The 20,315-nt window shown below is 34.8% G+C and overlaps 1 protein-coding gene across 30 annotated transcripts in view; it reads right to left on the reverse strand.

The window, feature by feature from the left end:
• The window catches only part of KCNT2 (potassium sodium-activated channel subfamily T member 2), a 414,242-nt gene that overhangs the window by 83,824 nt on the left and 310,103 nt on the right, over positions 1-20,315 (reverse strand). For 29 of the 30 annotated variants that reach the window (XR_009517121.1, XR_009517118.1, XR_009517125.1 and 26 more), the window contains 3 exons: positions 17,241-17,454; positions 14,742-14,847; positions 10,676-10,848 (listed from right to left, as the gene is read on the reverse strand). Coding sequence is in view for 22 of the 30 variants with exons in the window: in XM_059998584.1 (XP_059854567.1) it covers positions 10,676-10,848; positions 14,742-14,847; positions 17,241-17,454 (493 nt within the window). In the remaining 8 variants the exon portion in view is untranslated. Of the gene's footprint in view, positions 1-2,655; positions 2,728-10,675; positions 10,849-14,741; positions 14,848-17,240; positions 17,455-20,315 lie in introns of all 30 variants that reach the window. The other variant, XM_059998767.1, reaches the window with a different exon arrangement.

A 20,315-nucleotide genomic window follows, 5' to 3' on the forward strand; every position in this document is an offset into this window, starting at 1 on the left:
AAGGGAGATTGTATCAAAACTTGAATGAGTGCAAGAGTATTCTAGGTTCAGAACTGATTGAAGATAGATAAGAAGAATTGGGCTAATTGATTTCTACATCTTTTGATTTAAAATGAGAAGTGTAAAACTTAAAGAACAGTAGCTCTTTTTAGCTTCTTAAATGGAAGAATCAGTTCCCCAAGGATCTTCTCCAAGTGCATGATCACTTGAATTAGTCATCTCACTAATTCACTAGAAGGAATTTTCCTTTTATGGGAAGGCAAGAGGCAGGATTTCTTACTCTTTTATATGGCGAGAGAGTATTACCAAAGCTTTGAGTCAAAGATCCCCAGGAGTAGTCCAGAAAAAAATATTTCGCTTGAATCAGGCACAGGGTTCTGTGGCAGGGATTTTATGGCTAAAACTGTGGAAACAGAATGTTACTCCAAATAAATTTCCTATGGTGAGAGGGGCCAGGACCATAACATCCAATCAATATGATGACCAAGTTTAAATCTCTAGGAACACTTTACTAGGGTATTCCTTTTAGCTAGGAAATTCATAATTATTCTTACATCTATTAAAATACATTTTTTAAAAAGAAAAAAGTAGGTGGAAAATGAATGTGATATGGTCCCTTATGTATCATAAAAATGATGCCTAAATCTTATGTCTTCACCAACCTTATTTTAGTGGTAATGCACTTTCTCATATTTCATTTCTTACAATCTTTACTTCCCTGATTAAAAAATTATAATTTTCTATATAGGAAAAGGGAAAGATAAGGTGGTAGAAGGTAAGCTTGACTGAAAAAAGATACACAAATAGAAGTGATAATAAAATATGAATATTTCATCAGCAATAAATCAATGAAGTTGAGACTTAACAAAAAACTTAGCTATGAGAATTCCTTTACTAATTAGTCACTAACTACCTAAACCTGTATATATCAGTTAATTCCATACTCAAAATATTGGTCGTTGTAGTTGACACATAACTTTGGCAAATGATTTTAGTAATTATTATTAAATATGAGTTTAAATCTAAAGAAATCTATAGAATCTATAGAAAATATATAAAATTGGAATGGCATTTCTGAACCACGTAGAAACTTTTTTGTTCTTCATGTTTTAACTTTAAATTATTTATATTCATTTAATATTGTATTGTATTCTTTCTTTCCTTTTTTTATTTGGCTACCGATTTATTCTTATAATTCTGTGTCTACCATAATTTCTCCCCACTATCTTATCTACAAAGCCACTGCCCATTTTTTCTTTAGCACTATTGCTTTACGCAGTTTGGTCACCAGATGGTGGCCCAAGAAAAAAGTCAACATGGATGAAAAACAGTTACAGATAATCTAACTGACATTGCCCCTCTTTCTACCTTTCTCTGACTTCCTTTTCGAAGAGAACTAGAATGTAAAGGAATGAATATAGGTGAATGTTTGTGAGTGTGTTCTAATTCATTCATGGTTTTCTTTGCTTATTTATGTTTAAGGAAAATTTCAAACATAAGCAGAAGAGAATACTATATACTGAACCTCCTGTACCAATCACCCAGCTTCAATAATTAGCAACTTGTAGCCAATCCTGTTTCATCTCTAATCCTAGGGATTTGATCCTTTCCATTCTTCTTTTCCTCCCTGTAAATACTTTTATAGACGGAGAATTCATTATATACTTTACATCAAAAAAGACAGAAGAGAGGTTTATTTTATATCTTTTAAATATAATGTTCTAATGAATTTTAATAGAATACTCTCACAACAAAGAAACATTACTATTGATAAAATATGGATTGATTTCATTTTCATGGATTTAAATAATAGTTTTAGTACATCTACACTTTAGTTAGTTGGTTAGTATTATGCAACTGATAACATAAATTATATTAATGTAGAATGGAAGCTAAATATATGTTAATCTGTTTGGCCTTTAATGTGTCCACAGCCAATAAACACTGTCAAAGTTACAAAGCTTTGTTTTTCAGCATCTACAAGATGAAATGTAAGCATGAAAGTTCTCAGTGGATAACTTTTAGCATTTTATTTGGAATGTTTTGGGCTGATTTTTTTTAGAATGGAAAATTAACACATTTTATAAGCATACTAGTTTTCTGATCTTTTAGTTTTTGTATTTGTTATAATGTCATCTTTATGCATATAACAATTTGTATTTTAAAACTGAAGCATTGCACACATTTGACCTTTAATTAACAAATTTGGAAGGCTCTGATATGTTACCAGAATAGACTGTCAAGGAAATGCTCCAATTAATAAATCTGATTTAAAATGAGCATTTCCAAATTATTTTGAAGGTTTCCAGAAGTTATGATAATGATACCAATGCATCACAATGTTGAAATTCTAGGTTTTCTCTACAAAGATGTTAACAGTAATAAAGTTACTGCTATAGATGACACAAAACTGGAATAGCTTTAGAAAGGGAACAAAATTGACATGCAACAAGATTTGTTTTAATTCAACAACAGATTACTGCTTAGGAAGTTTGAATGCAAGATGTATAACACGAGAACATAAGCTCCACATGCAATAAACATATTTTCAACACTGAAATGGCAAATTACACTCATCATGCAACACAGGGGTGCAGCACATGACAAACCACAGGACACCACACTAGTTAGTGTGCCAAAGATTTTGTCACCTACTTGTCAATAGAGCCCACCATGTAGTAAACCATTGGAAACCAACAGATTGCATCCAGAAAATGCATATCTGGCCTAAGTAGCAGATGGGTTACAAAATGAAACACAATGTCACAACAGTGGCAGCACTTCTAGGGAAAGGAAGTAAGTTGACTTAGTTTTCATTTCCAAAACTAAACATTGTTGACAAGATTAATTTTAAGTGCCTTTTCTCTTAACATTAATTTTAAAATGTCATTTGCACTTGTTATGAATAATACAATGCGCTCAACAATGATAAAAACAAGTTGTATTTCTGCTTTCTAAATCAGAAACATTATGGCATTATTCTACAAAAACACTGAATTGATACTCTTAATTTATAACTAAAAAGTCTTGTCAGTGAGTTTAAAATTATTCATGATGAGAGAGTCTTATAAAATGGGGAACTGATGATTTTATTAAAACATAAGGAACTAAATTATCATGCCTATTAAGAGTAATTTTCTCTAAGGGATATACAGAATCACAACATGTCCCTTAATATATCAACATATCAATAAATAAATATGTACCCATCAATATATATATATATTATATAAAATTAAAATTAAAGTAATTCACCTTTTACATTACTGATTTCCTCAATATATATTGTTAAGCAAATGTGTATTGCAACTGAAATCTTTACTCTTTTTGCATATTTGGGGAAAGAATCATGAACCTGGAAGCTTCCTTAGAAATTACCTAATCTACTTATTCATTTTGTAATTCTTTGAATTTGTATTCATTTTGAATTATTAATTCTTTCATGCATCTATTCCCTCAGCATATATGTATCCAAAAAGTTTTATCTAACAGACATTTTGGTATATGCAGGTGTATGCAAAAAGAATATGTTGTTAACTTGTATTGTAAGAAATAGAGCTTTTGGAACACATAAGTAAAAGCACAAAATTACAATACATTGTAATCTGAAAAAATAAGGAATAGGTTGCACTCAAGAGACAGAGTTCAGGATCATTTCACAGAGGAAATACTTAATTTGGATTTGAAGAACGAGTAGGATTTGGCTCAGTAAAGGAGAGGCAAAGGGAACCTCTAGGCAAAGGGAAGTACAGCCCCTGCAATATCCCAGGTGCTTCGCCTAGCCTGAAGAAGTCTTGTCCTCCCTGATTTATTTTCTTCCTGTTGATCTTACTCATCTTTTTCCACTCTAAAGAAAAATAATGCTCAGTGCAGTGAAGCATTAAAAGAAAACTTCCAAAGACTATCCCTGTTGATCACATTCCTACCATCAATAAATTACTTCCTAACCATTTTAAGTGGCCCCATATTACTACATATTATAAATGTACCACAATTCATTTTAAAAATCCTCAATTATTTCATTTATGTTATTTTCACTTTCATGCTATTAATTACTGGAGTTTCAAGCTATTTCCAATATCCTGCTATTATAAATGTTACTCGTCTGGACATTTTTGGATGACTCTTTTTCTAGCATTTGTTTTTATCACTGACCCCAAAACATTCATAAAACTTTTCACATTAGTGAATCACAGGTTACAAATATTTTTAAAGCTCATGCTGTAGGTTGTTTTCAACAAACATAATCATATACAGTCCCAGTAGTGGTCATGGCTAGTGCCTGCCAGTTCTTCTCTTTCTGGGTACTGCTCAGAGGGGGTATTCTCACTGCTGACTCAAGACCCTCCATGTCTCTTACCCACCTCGTGATTATAGAATAATACGTCAGGATACAAGTGGCACAAGACAGGGACAGCACTGAGATTCTGCGGTGCTTTCAAAGATCCTTTTGACTGTGTCATTTGGGGGGTTATTATTTTGTTTTATCTCTCTTTGCTCCAACATAGTTCCAGTCAGATAAAGTGAGTAGCTCAATAACTTGTGCAGCAGAGTTGGGTTCATAATTCCTCATTATTAATTGCAGAGCTATACCCTGTCTGGAATAACCTCCTCATTTTTCTAAAATTCAGATTATTTCAATTATTTACACTATCTTCGCTGACCATCTGTCCACTGTAACATATCTGTCTTCCAAAGTCTTGCAACAGTAGTTAATGTTATTGAATAATTCAACTTAATAAAGATACCAAAAATTTTCCATGTGATAAGAAGTACCGGGGTCACTAGTCCTTACGTTATGCCAACTCTTCTGTTAGAGCTAAAACTGAAGATGTGGCCTTTGTATTTTTTTGTTTTGTCCAGTAGAAATCATTCAAAGTACGTAGACATCAAAATTATTGCCTTATATATTCCTAAAACTCATGAATCTTACTGACATGAAATTCTGCCACAAACATGTATTTACAATGCACAAACAATCTTTCAAATCCTTAGAAATTAATGTCTGTATTGTGGTAGCACAATTCATCCTTACATGAATCTAGCTATGTTACAAGGCAAGGCAAGTCACCTGAAACCTGGTAGACATATAATCCTGATGAAGCATATCTAATACCCTGCAAAATTTAACTTGTAGAACAAACAGATCCATCCACTACTTTTACTGATAAAGGCGGTTTAAAAGGAAACCTGAAATATAAAGAATATATCAACTATACGTTCATATGCATTATGTTGGCTCATTTAAGTAAATCGGTAAAGGTTCTGATGGCACTAAACTGCTTAGGAAAAAAAAAATGAGCACATCATTCATCAGAGTCCTAACTGTAATTCTATTAAGAAACATGACTAGTTATGAGTCTAAATATCTTCATTATATTTAAAATAGCTTCATTATTATATAAAAATTTTCATTATATGCAAATATGAATTAGCTAGCTATTGATAGGAAGTTAAAAGTTCTGGGAAATTGCACGGATTTGCAAGTTGAAGATCATTTTTTCCCATTTAAGTAATAACTATAATGAACTTAATTTTTTTGTTTCAAATTCGAGAAAAGAATGCAGTGAGAGTTTATTTTGCTAGCATTTCATAATTCCACTTTTAAGAAGTTTATCTCTCCCTTAAAAATACAGTAGTAGCTTAATTTCAACAACTTGAAATAAATTTCCCTTTTTTTGTTAATTGGGTTTTCACAGAAATTCTCCCATCAGTTTAAATAGTGACAATGTCCTTCTCTTGATTGGTAGAAGGGGGGAAACTGACATTTCCTCACTGCCTTTTATGAGTCAGATATGGTACTAGTCCTTCATATACATTATTTTATAGACTTGCAAAATAACTTAAGATAAATGTTCTACTCATTTTATAAATGAGAAAATTGAGGCTTACAGAAATTCCGTAATACGCAACAGGCCTATCAAGAGGGTAAACTTAGATCTTATTTCAGATCCGTGTGGGTCTAAGGTCTGAACGTCTTTAATAAGGACCCTGACATATCAGACAGTTTATCTTTATTCTTGAAATAAGCTGAACTGGAGCTTACTTTTAGCTCTATGTGGAAAGAAGATTGATTTAGTAAAGGGACAGTTTAAACAAGATGTTGTAAAAATTAAGAAGATAAGCCTGGATCTTGTACTTTAACCTTGTGTAGCTTTGGGTAATGTATTCCAAAGTGTTTGACTCTCTTTTCCATGTCCCATATGAAATGGTATCAGGAGATGACTAGACGATCTTTAAGGGTGAGATGGTAATCAAAATATTTAAAATCAGTGTGGCCCAACAACAGGCCAAAGAGAACAGATGGCCAATCAATCAGAACTGAGACCAGCTCTAATGAACCAGTACCAAGTGTAAGATGTTTTCCAATGTACCCAGGTTTTATGTAGTTACCATATAAAATGGAGAAGCCTTTCTATCTGGAAACATTGTGAAGACTTATTTTGACATATTATGTATGTGAATATCATAAATTTAATTTACATTTTTAAATCCCATATTTGTGGCATCTGTTATTTGTTTCTGGTATATTGAATAAATTGGTCTTCAACTAAATTTCCTAAGTAGCCATGTATTGATATTATTTTCAGCAATGCTCATGTGCATTTAAAATAAAGTCAAACCCCACTAAGCTAATAATTGTAGAAGTGTGTACAATTATTAGTGTGCAAATTCTTATAACCCAGAAATATTTTAAAGAAAACATCATATTTCTTTGTAATACTATAGGATAGACTGAAAAATACTAGCCACAGCAGAGAAACAAGTATCTCATTGTTTAAAAAAAAAAGAGGAGGATTGCATAAAATTTCCTGGAACGTTATTTACTGGTGTTTAGTTTTTGCTTCCTCATTCTCAATCAAAGGAACAGAGAACAACAAATAAAAATGTTAGATACTGCTTTCGGGAAATGCACAGGAAGCTGATAAATTTTATAGCCCGAGCTTTCATCTCAACGCTTTGAAAAAAAGTCAAACCCCATTAAAATCATTTAACAAACAACATCATGTGAATAGCTAGATTCCAAACTGTAAGTCCTTAGGAAAGCAAAGAAAAAATTTAATGCAAAATATTCTAAAGTTAAAATATTCTTGTTTCTAAAAACAATTGACAAACAACGTATTTCTAAAAACAATTGACAAACAACAATTGATTAAAAACAATTGCATATATCAAAAACCTGTAAGTAAAGTAAGGTCACATAGTTGAAAGATCAATGAACTATGAATTGCAGAGAAGGTTCTAATTCTAGAATTGACCTTGGAAAAAATCATTTAACTTCTTTGGCCTGTTTTTTCCTTTCTATGAAATAAGAGGCAGTGGTGTAATCAAGTCACACAGACTGAATTCTTTAAATGTAATCATTGTAATTTGCAAGCTTTGAGATCTTAAGCTGCTTGGTACATCTTTCTGAGGATAACTCATCACTATATGACATGGATATATTTTTTATGGAAATACAATGTGAAATAAAGGTTAGGTATCTACTATGATGATTGCCATGTAGTAAATGCTCAACAATTATTACTATAATAAGCAGAGGGTGGTGGCAAAGAATATTAATTTTATTAAATAGTCACTATGGTATTATTCAGATAAAATATTCTCTGATAAAAGCTACATCTATATTTATATTGAAATACTGACCAGTTTGCCAGTAACTAAGAGAAACAGAGTCTTCAGATTTTTCTGTGATTGATCAGATTCAGGAATTAAGACTCTAGAAATAACCACTTGATTTTTTATAATTCTAATATACAAACCAATCAATCAATCATTCAGTAACTGGGCAGTTTGGTAACCTGTTAATTCAAAACCAAACAGAAAGAGGCTGATTTAGTTATGGCAATTCCAAAGTCTACACCAGGTACACAGGTTAAGAAATCCTAGCTCCTGCCACCTGTTTATTGGAATAATAAGGGGGAGAAAGGGGGATTAGTGACTCTGAGATAAGATTACTTAGCAAGACTGGATATGGAAAAGGAGTGGAGCCCATCTCCACTTCATGGAGTAAACTCCACTCCCAAATTTGGCAAGACTGAATCTTTTATTGTGTTTTATAAGGAATGTATATTTGGTATTCACATTCAGATTTCTCACATATATTTGGTCTTCACCACATTTTCTAGCTCACAGCTCCCAAAACCCTTGCAATTTCCTGAGTGATAACAGCAATGGGAGCATCTTTTGTCATAATATTTGGTCTCTAATCCTAGTTCCTGAAATCACTTCAGAGCCAAAAAAGGTGAAATGGGTTTCTTGTTCTTCATAACAAGCCCCTTTCCAGGAACACTGGGTTTAAATTAATGAGGTGCCGTTTGGAAAGTACCTAAGGATGAGGCTGTTTGCCAGGGAAACTGAAGTTCCAACCTGAATAGAAGGTTGGAACTTCAGTCCCACCCCGTGATTTTTGAGGAAGGGGGAGGGGCAGGAGATTGAGTTCAATCACCAATGGCCAATGATTTAATCAATCGTGCCTATGTAATGAAGCCTCTATTAAAAACCCAAAAGGATGGAGTCTGGAGAACTTCTGTGCTGGTGAACAGGTAGAGATTTGGTGATAGTGGTGGCCACATAGAGGGCATGGAAGCTCCATGCTCTTTCCCCATACCTTGCCCTGTGCATCTCTTCCATCCAGTTGTTCCCAAGTTATATGCTTTTATAATAAGGTGGCAATCTCGTAAGTAAAATGTTTCTCTGAATTCTGTGAGCTGCTCTAGCAAATAACTTGACCTTGAGTAGGTGGTTGTAGGAACCCCCGATCTACAGCCATTCAGTCAGAAGTACAGGTAACAATCTAGACATGCAACTGGCATCTGAAGTCCAAGGAGGGGGTCACTGAAATTTCCAATCTATAGCTGATCAGTTATGGGGTGATAACCTGGCTTGTGATTGGCTTCTGAAGTGGGAGTAGGACAGTTTTGTAAGACTGAACTTTCAACCTGTGGAATCCAATGCTATTTCTGGGTACACGGTGTCAGAAGTGAGTTGAATTCCCCCAGAACTGAGCTGGTGTCCTGCGCATTGCTTGCTGGAGGTGTGGAGAAACCCTCTGACACACACATACACATTGAAATCGGGTCCAAGAACCCAATTAGGAGATTTACACATCAGGACAAGAAATTATACCTTGAAATAATATAAATAAGGTGAAAGGATAGTTTTTCCCCTTTGCTTTATCACAGGGCTGCTGTAGGCACAGTGCCACTTCTTTCTTTCTAAGCCTCTTCCTATCTGCTTCTCTGTATTCTGGGGCCTGAGTTGATCCACTTTGATCCAAGCCAGCCGAGATGGAAATGCTCTAAGTCAATCAACTTGTAAATACCCCTGTCTTAAATTTATCTTTAAGGCAGTGGACACATTACACCATAAGCAAAAAGAGCCAAAATTGGACACTTCTGAATTCACATAGTTGATGAGCATCTCTTATGTGCCAGATCTTCGCCAGTTTCTTAGAGCCTCCTACCAGAAAACTTCCAGAATAAGAGATATATCCCAAGGCCTTGGAGGTGCTTTGCCACCATACTCTATCACCCTAGCCATCCAGTAGTTCAATTTTTATTCTCCTAAGGTTTGTTTTATTAAGCTTTTATTTCTTCTGAGATTGGGTCCAAGTTTTTGTTCCCCTACACCTGCCCTAAATTTATCTCACCTTTCCTTGGATGCTAAAGTGGTATCAAAGAAGTCATTGAGTCATCAGACCTGAAAATTCTTCAACTGAAACCTCCGGAGGTGTGCTCAAGTTTTAGAGTTGATTACCATTGAGATACTGACTCTAAAACAAGATGCATCAATCAGTATCTTGATATTCATATATTCAGAATAAATAATGTCATGAAGTTACAATATATTGGGGAGATACCTCTGTTTTGAAAAAATTCTTTTGATAAATTTTAAAAGCAGAGACAAGGCAGAAGATTTTGGCCTCATTTGGTTTACCCTGAAATCTGCATCACTTTAGAGTTTAAGAGGAGAGTTGGAGGATTCTAAAACATGGTATTGATTTAAGGACCATCTGCTACTAATCTGAGTCAGAGAGAGAAATATTGCAATTTTAGTATACAATGGATTTGACCACAGCATTTAGTGATGTATATTTACATTCATATAAGGATTTTGAAATGTTTAAGTAGTCTTATTTCACAAGAGTATATCAATCAAACATTTTCAAAAGAAATGAACATTGTAAAGCACAAACTATTTATGTTATGTTACAGAATATATGTTTTAACAGTGGAAGAATCGTAGGAACTTATGATGATGTGTAATGGTATGATATAAAATAGATCATTAATATGCTCCTCTGATAATTAATGGTTCTTCACAAAGACAATGAAATTGTCCAGTTTTGGCAGAGATTTTCTAGGCTCGTTGATTAATTTAATGAAAATAACTATAATTATTTCAGTGGCATGTTTCCCACTGGTAGAGAGCAATGACCACTTGCAAAAATAGTTTTAAATAAAAGGCTCAGAGTACTCCAGTGACGTTTTAAGTTGTACTTGTGAAACACAATCATATACAATGATTGTTTTCTACCACAGCACAGAATATATCTCTCAATGAATCATGTGCCATAATGTATCTGATTTAAAATATTCTAAGTAAATTAAATTATTTTTGATAAAATATTAACAAATTTTTGTCTTGTTTGTGCATTTAAAAATATACTTACGGGTTATCCAATAGCAGTATTACGGGATTAAGTTCTTTCTTTGGTCTATAATATGCCCTGAGAGGAACAATAAAATTATACAATCCATTTCCAGCTGTTTCAGCTGCAACTATAATTAGCTTATTTTTGAATCCATAGGCTTTTGCGTCCTCATAGTAGTTATGCTGGCAACTCTAGAGAAGAAAAATTATACAAAGAAAGGCCATTTTTATACTCCACTAATATTGGGTAAAAATATTTAGAAGATCTGGAAATGTGAAATTAATCTAACCTAGTAAATCCTTTGTTTTCTAACAAATTTGAAAATAGTTACATTTTTCTATGCCAAGTTCTCCAGCCTGAAGGTGTGCATGGACGAGACAAATGAACTGCAGGTATGCAGCTTGATCTGGGGAAGGAAAAGGCAGCAACACGGTGTACACATGTTCCACTGCAAACTGAAACTTGCTGCCAGATGACGTCTGGGTATCAATATTAAGGAATCGTCACAAGGTGTATGTATATCAAAGCATCATGTTATATACCTCAAATATAGACAATTTGTATTTCTCAATCATACCTCAATAAAGCTGGAAAAAAATAAATCATCTGCCTCTGACTTTATTTCCAGAAATAGAGTAATATTAAAATTAAATAACCTTGGAACATTCCAAGTATGGAATACCAAAAGGATGGATATCAATATCGAAAGGGATTTTTTTTTTTTGGTTAAAAAACAAAAATTAAAAGAAAAAAACCCTAATTGTCTAAATGTATACCTGAGCTGGCAAGATAACGATGCAAATACTGAAATGTAAAATACTAATGTTAACAATAATAACAACAAATTACCAAAATGTGTTTCCTGAGGATATTTTGCTACCTCCTAGGGAGCTAGAATTTACTGGACTTAGCATTATTAAATCAAGATGCTTTTACACAAAATTATCTGCCTGGATAATTGCTTTAGTGTTCTGGGTTTTTAATCTTTATACGTCTTTATGAGGGTTTCTTTTTATTTGGGTTGAGATTTGTTGATTCTCTGTGGATTCATCATCAACTCTGGAATGTTCTCTGCCTTCATTCTTTAATAAAAAGTTACAGAACATTGTTGGGAACAAGGTACTTTGAGTCAGCAGAAGCAATAAACACCAGAATTAGAATCACAAAGATTACAGATTTCACTGTTATAAGATTCAGAATAGAAAATGAGCGTGTTTACTATGTTTAAAGAAATAAAAGAGAACATTCAAAGCAAGAGCAAAGAACAAGAGGGTATTTAAAATATTCACTTAGATGTTTAAAGAAATTGCATATACTCTATTCTGGAACTAAAAATATAACAATTAAAAACAGAAGCTCAAAAGATGATTTAAATTGCCCATTTGATGCATCTGAAGGGATCAACTGCATGATTGAGTTGAAGTAATTACTCAGAATACAGAAAGAAAAGAGAAAGTAGTATGGAAAAATTAAGATACTTGGAAGATAGTGTGAGAATGTCTAATACACATTTAAAAAGAATACCTGAAAAAGAGATGCAAGAATCAGCAAGAAGCACTATTCACATAAATATTGACTGAGGATTTTCTAGAATTAATGAAATATCCAAATCCTCAGGTTCTGGAAACCCAATGAATCCTAATCCAAATAAATAAAGAGAAATCCAGTGTCATACACATTGTCATAGTGCAGAACAGCCAAGACAAGAAGAAGATCTTAAAAGCAGCCAGAGAGAAAAGAGAGCTTTAACTACCAGAAACACAAATTAGAACGATGGCCGACCTCTCATCAGCAGTGTGGAGCACAGAAAGTAGTAAATAGAATCCTAACAGGCTAAAAGAAAAAGAAAATTCAGAGCCTGGAATTGGACACCCAGCAAAACTATTCTTCAAGAAGGAGGACAAAATAAGGACACATCTAGGGAAAGTGAAATTGAAAGAGTTTACCACTAACAGGACCTCATTAGTAGAATTTCTAAAAGTAGATTTCTAATCATGGAAGTAGGAAGATCAATCCAGCAGGAAGGATTAAGGCATAAGAAAGAATGGAGAAATGGGGAGTGGTAAAGAAGAAGGACAGGCAGTCTTCACTGGAAGTATGATTGGAGAATTACTACTATAGACAGGATCTGAAGCCACATGAAATTAGGTCACTTACAAAGAGATTGTGGAAGGAGAGGATGACAGGCTGAGGCTGAGATTATTAAGAACTTCATTTTTATGAGATCAAATGAGGTAAAAGAACTAATTTAGAAGATTTAGAAGTAGCTCAACTAGTAAGAAAAAAAAAGAAATAGAACAAGGACAAAACAGGGAATTTAGTATTGATAAACCTTGACCAAAAGGAGCCTGCTGATACTAATGCAAAACGGACTGGGCAACAAAATACCTGCTCACAGACTTCATGGACACAGTAGGATTGGCTGCATAACCCCATCTGCTAATCGCAAAATGGGCACTCATTTACAGAGCAGACCACCACCTCCAGCCAGACTAATGCCACCTAAAGAATGGATAACCCCAGATGTTATCGGCCAATCAACAATACTCGGAAACATCGCTTTTTTACTTTGGTGAAGAGACAACTTGTCTTTTGGCTTTAAAAGACTGTTTCTCCTCCAGCAAGCCTCATCTCTGAAAGCTTAACTTTTCCTGTATCAGGTTCCCTTCTTGGGAATCTGTGGAATCATTTTGACTCTTTGGTTTCCCAACATTACTTTCATCTTTGTGTGTTAAAAAGTAAAATGCCACCAGATGTGGCATTTTAAATAAAAGGCTCAGAGAACATGATATTATTTTGGAAATCCTCTTTAAGGAAAAAAACACAAAAGTCATACATAAAAAATCAGTCACAGGTTCTTGGAAGGGGCCAATACAGGAGAAGGGCTCTGAAGCTTAAGATGCATCAAGGTTACCAAAGATGCAGAGCGAGCCAGTGCTAGAAATGCTGTGAAGCAGGAAAGCAAAACAAGGACTGACAAAAAATAAGGCATCGAGAGACGGAACTGTCCACCTTAATGGACCCAGATGAACATCTGGGAGCAGGGGTAAGGGTTCACAAAAAATCTTTAGGAAGATAGAGGCAGAAATTTTCTAATGATCTGCTAATCTTCCTCAAGAGTGACAGCTACAGCCAAGATTCATAATGTTTATCACATGGAAAAACTAATAGTAGTAAAAATATTAACAAAATGTATTAAGTGCCTATACATTTATTACGTTCCTGGCACTGTGAAAAGCTTTCTCCATGCACGAATTTATATCATCTTCACAAGAACCCTATAAGGTTCATATTAAAATTACAAGCATTTTGGAGATATGGAAACTGAAGTTTAATGATAATGTTATTTGCCCAACTGGCTGAGCCTGGAAGCAGAGAGCTGGGATTTTAACTCCAGCTAACTCCAAAATATAGAATAAAAGAAGAAATTCCTGGTTAGAATTAGTGGCACGTTTTAATTTCTGAGAGATTGGGGGTTTGAGAGTCTTCTCTTTATCTGCTCTCTGACTCATCATGAAAACAAATTCTTACCCAGGTCATGTCCAATGGCCATACTGTGAAAGAGAAAGATTCCTGTTTTCTTGGAATCTTTCTGTTTCGGATGGTTTCTCCTGAATATCAAGGCAGGAACCAAGAACTACTATAAAATCTTTAAGAAAGGGGACATTAAGCAAGACACTTCCAGTCTAATAATTCAATAATGAATTATGACTAGCTAATTTCACCATGTCAAGCGATTCCACTTTGAGATTTGAGGCAAAAATGTCTAGTAAAATAAATAGAGCGCATCTGGCCAAAATGATCTGGGGAGACTCTGGTTTGAGGCTCTGGCATCTTTGTTTTTCTCTTTGAAACAATGACTGACCAACTCATTGGCTACATTAGTAGAGGGTAAAGCACTTGGGTAACCTTTAGTGCAGTTAAGAAAGTAAAATTCACCACTTTATGTATTACATTTACATTTGAAAGATAATATTCTTTTAACATATTTCAGTCAAATGACTATACAAAATTATTTAAATACATGTAATTACACAATGCCATCATTTTAGTTTTACAGAAAATAACAGCAGTAAGTGCTTACCTTGTCTAGTCTTAAGCAGCAAAATGGCACTTTTTCATGAAGGAGATGACAAAAAGTGGGTGAACTTCCTATATATGGAGAGTAAGGTGGGTAGCCTTTAGCATATCTGTAAAACAATAGGAAATACTGAATTGCCTTGAATTAAGGCAGGCAAAGTCAGACAATCAAGTTATAGCCATGTTCCTCTACTTTGATAAAGTTAGATGCAGTAATTCTTTATTTTGATATGGACATAGTTTAGAACAGGGCCCATGGACCTAATCTGGCTCATCACATGGTTTTGTGAACTAAAGTAGTTTTAATATTTTTAAATGGTTGGAAAAACAAGTCAAAAGAAGAATAATATTTCAGCTCGTGAAATTATATGAAATTTAAACTTCAGTGTCCAGAAGTGAGTTTTGTCAGAACACTGTCATGCTCACTCATTTTATGAAGCTTTCACGCTTCAGAAACAGAGTTGAGTAGTTGGGGCAAAGACCACATGGTCCATAAAGCTGGAAATATTTACTAGCTGGTTCTTTCCAGAAAAAGTTTGCCAATCCTCAGTTTAAAAGATTTAGACACATTTTAGAAAATAGTAATGTTAATCTTTACAAAATACATTAAAGCAAAATGCATTATTATGATTCACTCTATCACTATTCATCAGTCATGGATGCATAACCAAAAAAGAGTAAATCATTTTAGACTGAGTAAATTATTCCATCAGACCCACACAAAAGCCAGAGTTTTTGCTGGAATCACGCTTACATATTATCAAAGATGCTCAGTTTATTTGCTGACTTTATAAATATAGTCACATTATGGTTGTAAAATTTTCAAAATGAAACTATCAAAAAGTAGCAGCACAAATGAAAATTAAGAAATAAAAGAGAATTTAGTAGAGGCAAAGTTATTTTATCCAATATGAAAGCTCTTTTTTGATAAAGAAAATTTATCTTTCAAACCAAGAAATTTCAAATCTAGTTATTCCAGACATCATTAGCTAGGACGGTAAAATGGAGAACACTTTGCAAATTTAGAAGTTGATAGTCTCCCACTATTACTTCGACATCTTTTTCATTTTTCTAGATATAAAAAAAAATTCCACCTCAGTTTTTTCAGTACATGTAAAGAAAGAATTTGTATCACACCACACAACACCATTTCTAGAAATATACTGGTGGTCCAATCTCTTCTTCTTCCTGTCAAATATTTCATAAATCTATTTGAGTATTATTAATTTCTTGGAGAGTGGACTTGTCTTCTGTGGGTATGTGTAAGTTTCTTGTAATAAATATTTAAAAGTGTGAAGGAATAACAGAAGGATTTTTCTAAGTTTCAATTATATTTCAGTTCATTTTAGTTCAGTTCAACATTGATTGAACTTCTATTATATGAAAAATATTAGAAGTGTTTGAATGATGTTACCTTTGCCACTACGACCAATACTACACCAAATAGTATTTAATACTCATTGAATGCTTACTCTGCACAAACCATTGTCCTAAGCACATTACTCTATTACCTCAATTAATCTTCATATGAACACTATTTACAGATAAAGCATCGTGGGTCAGAAGATTTAATCAAAGTCACTGGCACACAACCAGTATAAGGTAGAACTGCCATGGGACACAAATTCCTTCAGACTCCACTGTCAAGACTGTTGAACACTGTGCTTTCCTCATGACATGCCAACAGGGCTTCACTGGTGGCTCAGTGGTTGAGAGTCCACCTGCCGATGCAGGGGACACGGGTTCGTGCCCCCGTCCGGGAAGATCCCACATGCCGCGGAGCGGCTGGGCCCGTGAGCCATGGCCGCTGAGCCTGCGCGTCCGGAGCCTGTGCTCCGCAACGGGGGAGGCCACAACAGTGAGAGGCCCGTGTACCGCAAAAAAAAAAAAGAAATGCCAACATAATATACGACAAGTAAACAAACTCTACTGTAGGCTAAAATGTGATTAATAGCTTAAACATTGATAATATCTGTTATGGAATCTTAGTAAAGAGAACTAGTACTTCCTTTATTCATTCATTCAAAATATTATTGATGTGTCCTGAATAAAAATGATTGCTGAATGCTGAAATAAGAGAAGCTTAATGGAAGAAGCTGCATTACATGTCATTGAATAATTGATTGAACTTCAATATGGAAGTGAAAAAATAAATTAGAGGTAGAAGGTACATTATAATTCAACAAAATCATATAATTATGAAAATACAAACTGTATCCTTAAAGAAAAATATGTAAAATATGATATAGGTTATATCATGGAAATGCTGATTTACCTATTTTTTTCTTTAAGGATAAAGGATAATATAGAGAAAAATGAGGCTGTCAATAGCTGTTGAAGCCAGAAATTTGAGGACTTAGGTTACTTTATCATCAAGAGAGATACTGGCTAATAGGAAGGGTGTTTTGGTAGAAGCATGTAGGATTGATTCTAGGATGTCCAGAAGGGAAGGATATTAGTTTTTCATGGCAAGCACAAATCCCAGTAAATCTTACAAACATACTCCACATTTGAGGACATTTCTTCATCTGGTGTAGTTTCATCTTCTGATTGATCACTTAGAAGATCGCATGTTTGAAGTGATGACGTATCTGCAACCTCTAAAACGGGAGCAATGCTGGGTCTTCTGACTTCTTTGTTTCCTTCTGAAGGAAGAGACAGGGTAGGGCCACTTGCTGACCTACAGCTTGTGTCTTGCAAGTCTATGGCCACAGTACCTGGAACAATGAGACATGAAAATCCATCAAAGCATTTGCCACCTAACCTATAGGACCTGTCAATCATTTAATGATCAAAGTGAGATGAAATACAGCCAGAATAACCAGGAAATATATGATATACTGTTTATCCTTTAATCTCAAAGGTTATTTATTTCTTTTTAATATGGGTATTTTTGCCCACATGGATAAAAAAATTTCTGTATTTGTGCAAAAGTGTATTTGCTGCAACCAGCTCTATAGTATGAAACATAAGATTTGTGAAATCCTGAAATACTTAGAAATTTCAGTTAAAAAAATACCTTGTTTCCATTTATATTTATTTAAAATTAATGAAAAAAATTTAGGCCATTTGCATTTTGTGGGTTTCTCATTATATCTTTTTCCCCCATTTTTTTATCTTTCTCTTACTGATTTATAACCGCTTTTTTACATTAGAACCATTAATGTTTATGTTTATTCAGCAAATATTTATTAAGTACTCTGTGTGGCAAGCACTAGTCTAGGCACTTGAGATATGCAAGGAACAAGGCAGACAAGGTTTCTACACATACGGATTTATCTTTAAGATAATCAAGTGGACAGAGAAGTGAAAAAAGTAATTCCTGATAACGCTAAATACCATGCAGAAAATAAAACAGAATTATGTGATACGGAATAGTGGGGATGGGAAGCGGGAGGAGGGATGAGCTTTTCACTAGGCGATGACAAGGGCTACTCTGAAATCATGACATTTGATTTTTTTGACCTAAAAGAAAATCATGAGCACAGGAGCCACGGAAATACCTTGGGGCAATAAGAAGAGCGAATCCAAATAGCTTAAGGCTTTTGAATTCTTGGGATACTCAAGGAATAGTAAGCGGAAGAAACGACTTCCTTTGAGATTTTAAATTAACATTTAAAAAATAGTCTAAACATCAGTATATGGAAAGTGGATGTCTCTCCCCTTCTGGTAGAAATAATCCAATCTAACGGATGACTGCCTCCATATTTTACGATAACTCACTTCATGTATGCTTTTATGGATAGCCGGTCATCCTTCTGAAAGCCCTTAGTCCTCATTTCGTCTCATTCTTCGAAGCAACTATTAAAACACTCTCCACTTCCTTCAGACTTCTGTCTGACCTTGCCACCTTCTTCACTATAACAGCCTGAGTTTGTAAAGGGGGGGAAAAACTCATGGGTTTTGGCATCTCAATGTTTCTGAGTGTGAAAGTTGATAGAAACAAGAGACTGGGGAGAATATCTGGGTATTCCTCAACATTGAAATGTGGGAGGTCAGGTTTTAGAGGCTAGTACCTCTTCATATACTATACACAACACTCAGATTAGAGGGAGGGGTGGGCTGGTGTGTCTACAGTCAACAGGGAAGACTCCTGCGAGGGGCCTGTAAGAATATGTCTAGAGCTGCTGTGCCCGAGGAAAGGACGTGATGACCAGCAGTCAGCAATTCCAGTATCTGAGCAGAGACAAAGGCGGTTGGCATCAGAAGCTGTACACTTGGCCACTGTTTTAGCACCATAAATAAGGATTAATTTATAATTCAATCTATCTTAGAGGTGAGATGGGGATCTTAGAAAAACTGAGATTGACTTTTCCACTAATCAGGTGACTGGATCTGATCAAACATGAAATTTTATAAGGTTGATTTATCGAAATAAAGCCATATGATATGATTTGCATCTTAATACTATTAATCCAAATCCGTATTTATGACGTTTATCCCCTGCAGATGACCACGTCGTCTAATTCAGAGAGAAAAAAGAAGTTACGGCAGAAGAAATCCTTCAACTTCTTCAAGCAAATGAACATGAGAGTTTCACCAGACATTTTTTTTCCCCCTCATTTACGTTTGGAATGAAACAGACATACCTCCATTTATGTAAAACTAAGCCCTACTCTTGCGGTGGGGATAAGTCCCCACCTGCTTCCTAAGGAACCATGTTCTCTGAATTCCACCCCCTCCCAAATATGTCTCCACATCACCTCCAGTTACCTCTTCACCATCTTCCTGACCAACACAGGAAATGTGGTCTCTCCCTGACAATTCTGCCAACACTGATATCTGGCACTAAGCTGGGCTTGGGGGATATGACCAAGAGAAAGTCAGAATTTAGCAGAGGGAAGACACAATTTTAGAAAGCAGTCACAGTTACAGAAACAAGCTCTTCTTTGAATCCTTCCTTCCCCTAACAAAACCTGGCTCTTCTCCGATATCTTTCCCTGCAGTTCTGAAGGCTGCAACACCTAAAGAGATGTCTGTGTTTTAGAAGTGGGGAGATACCCTCAATGTTCTCACTGCCTCTTTCAGACCATTTTCCTTTCATCCCCTATAATACACCAGCTCTGTACCCAGTATCTTTCACTATTTTCTTTGTTCAGTCCTGTGTCTGTCATCCCACATAGTGTTGTTTTTTTTTTAATTGAAGTACTGCTAACAACATTATATTAGTTTTATATTAGTTTCAGGTGTACACATAGTGATTCCATGTTTTTTTTATAGATTATACTCCACTAATGGCCTTTTCTCCCATCATTCCTTAGCCATTCACTTTCACGGTCATACCCTAGATTTTATAATTACTATTGATTACACATAAGCTCTATTTCTGGCATCTCATTCTTTGATACTTATTGTCACCTCTTCTCTTGCCAGCTCCCTCCTTTTTGATTCCCACTGGAACTATAATCTATTCAATTCACTAGATTTTCAGTCTCCTTCAACCAACAGATGTCTTTTCACTTCCTTACCTAAGTTAAGTTCCATGGTCCATCACTGTACTCATTCTCTTACCTATACTCCTGATTAACTTGCCCTTCTCACTTTCTTGCACATCTACCATTGCCACCAAGTCTTTTCT

The sequence above is a fragment of the Delphinus delphis genome, chromosome 1 (genome assembly GCF_949987515.2).
Source record: "Delphinus delphis chromosome 1, mDelDel1.2, whole genome shotgun sequence".
Lineage (NCBI taxonomy): Eukaryota > Metazoa > Chordata > Mammalia > Artiodactyla > Delphinidae > Delphinus > Delphinus delphis.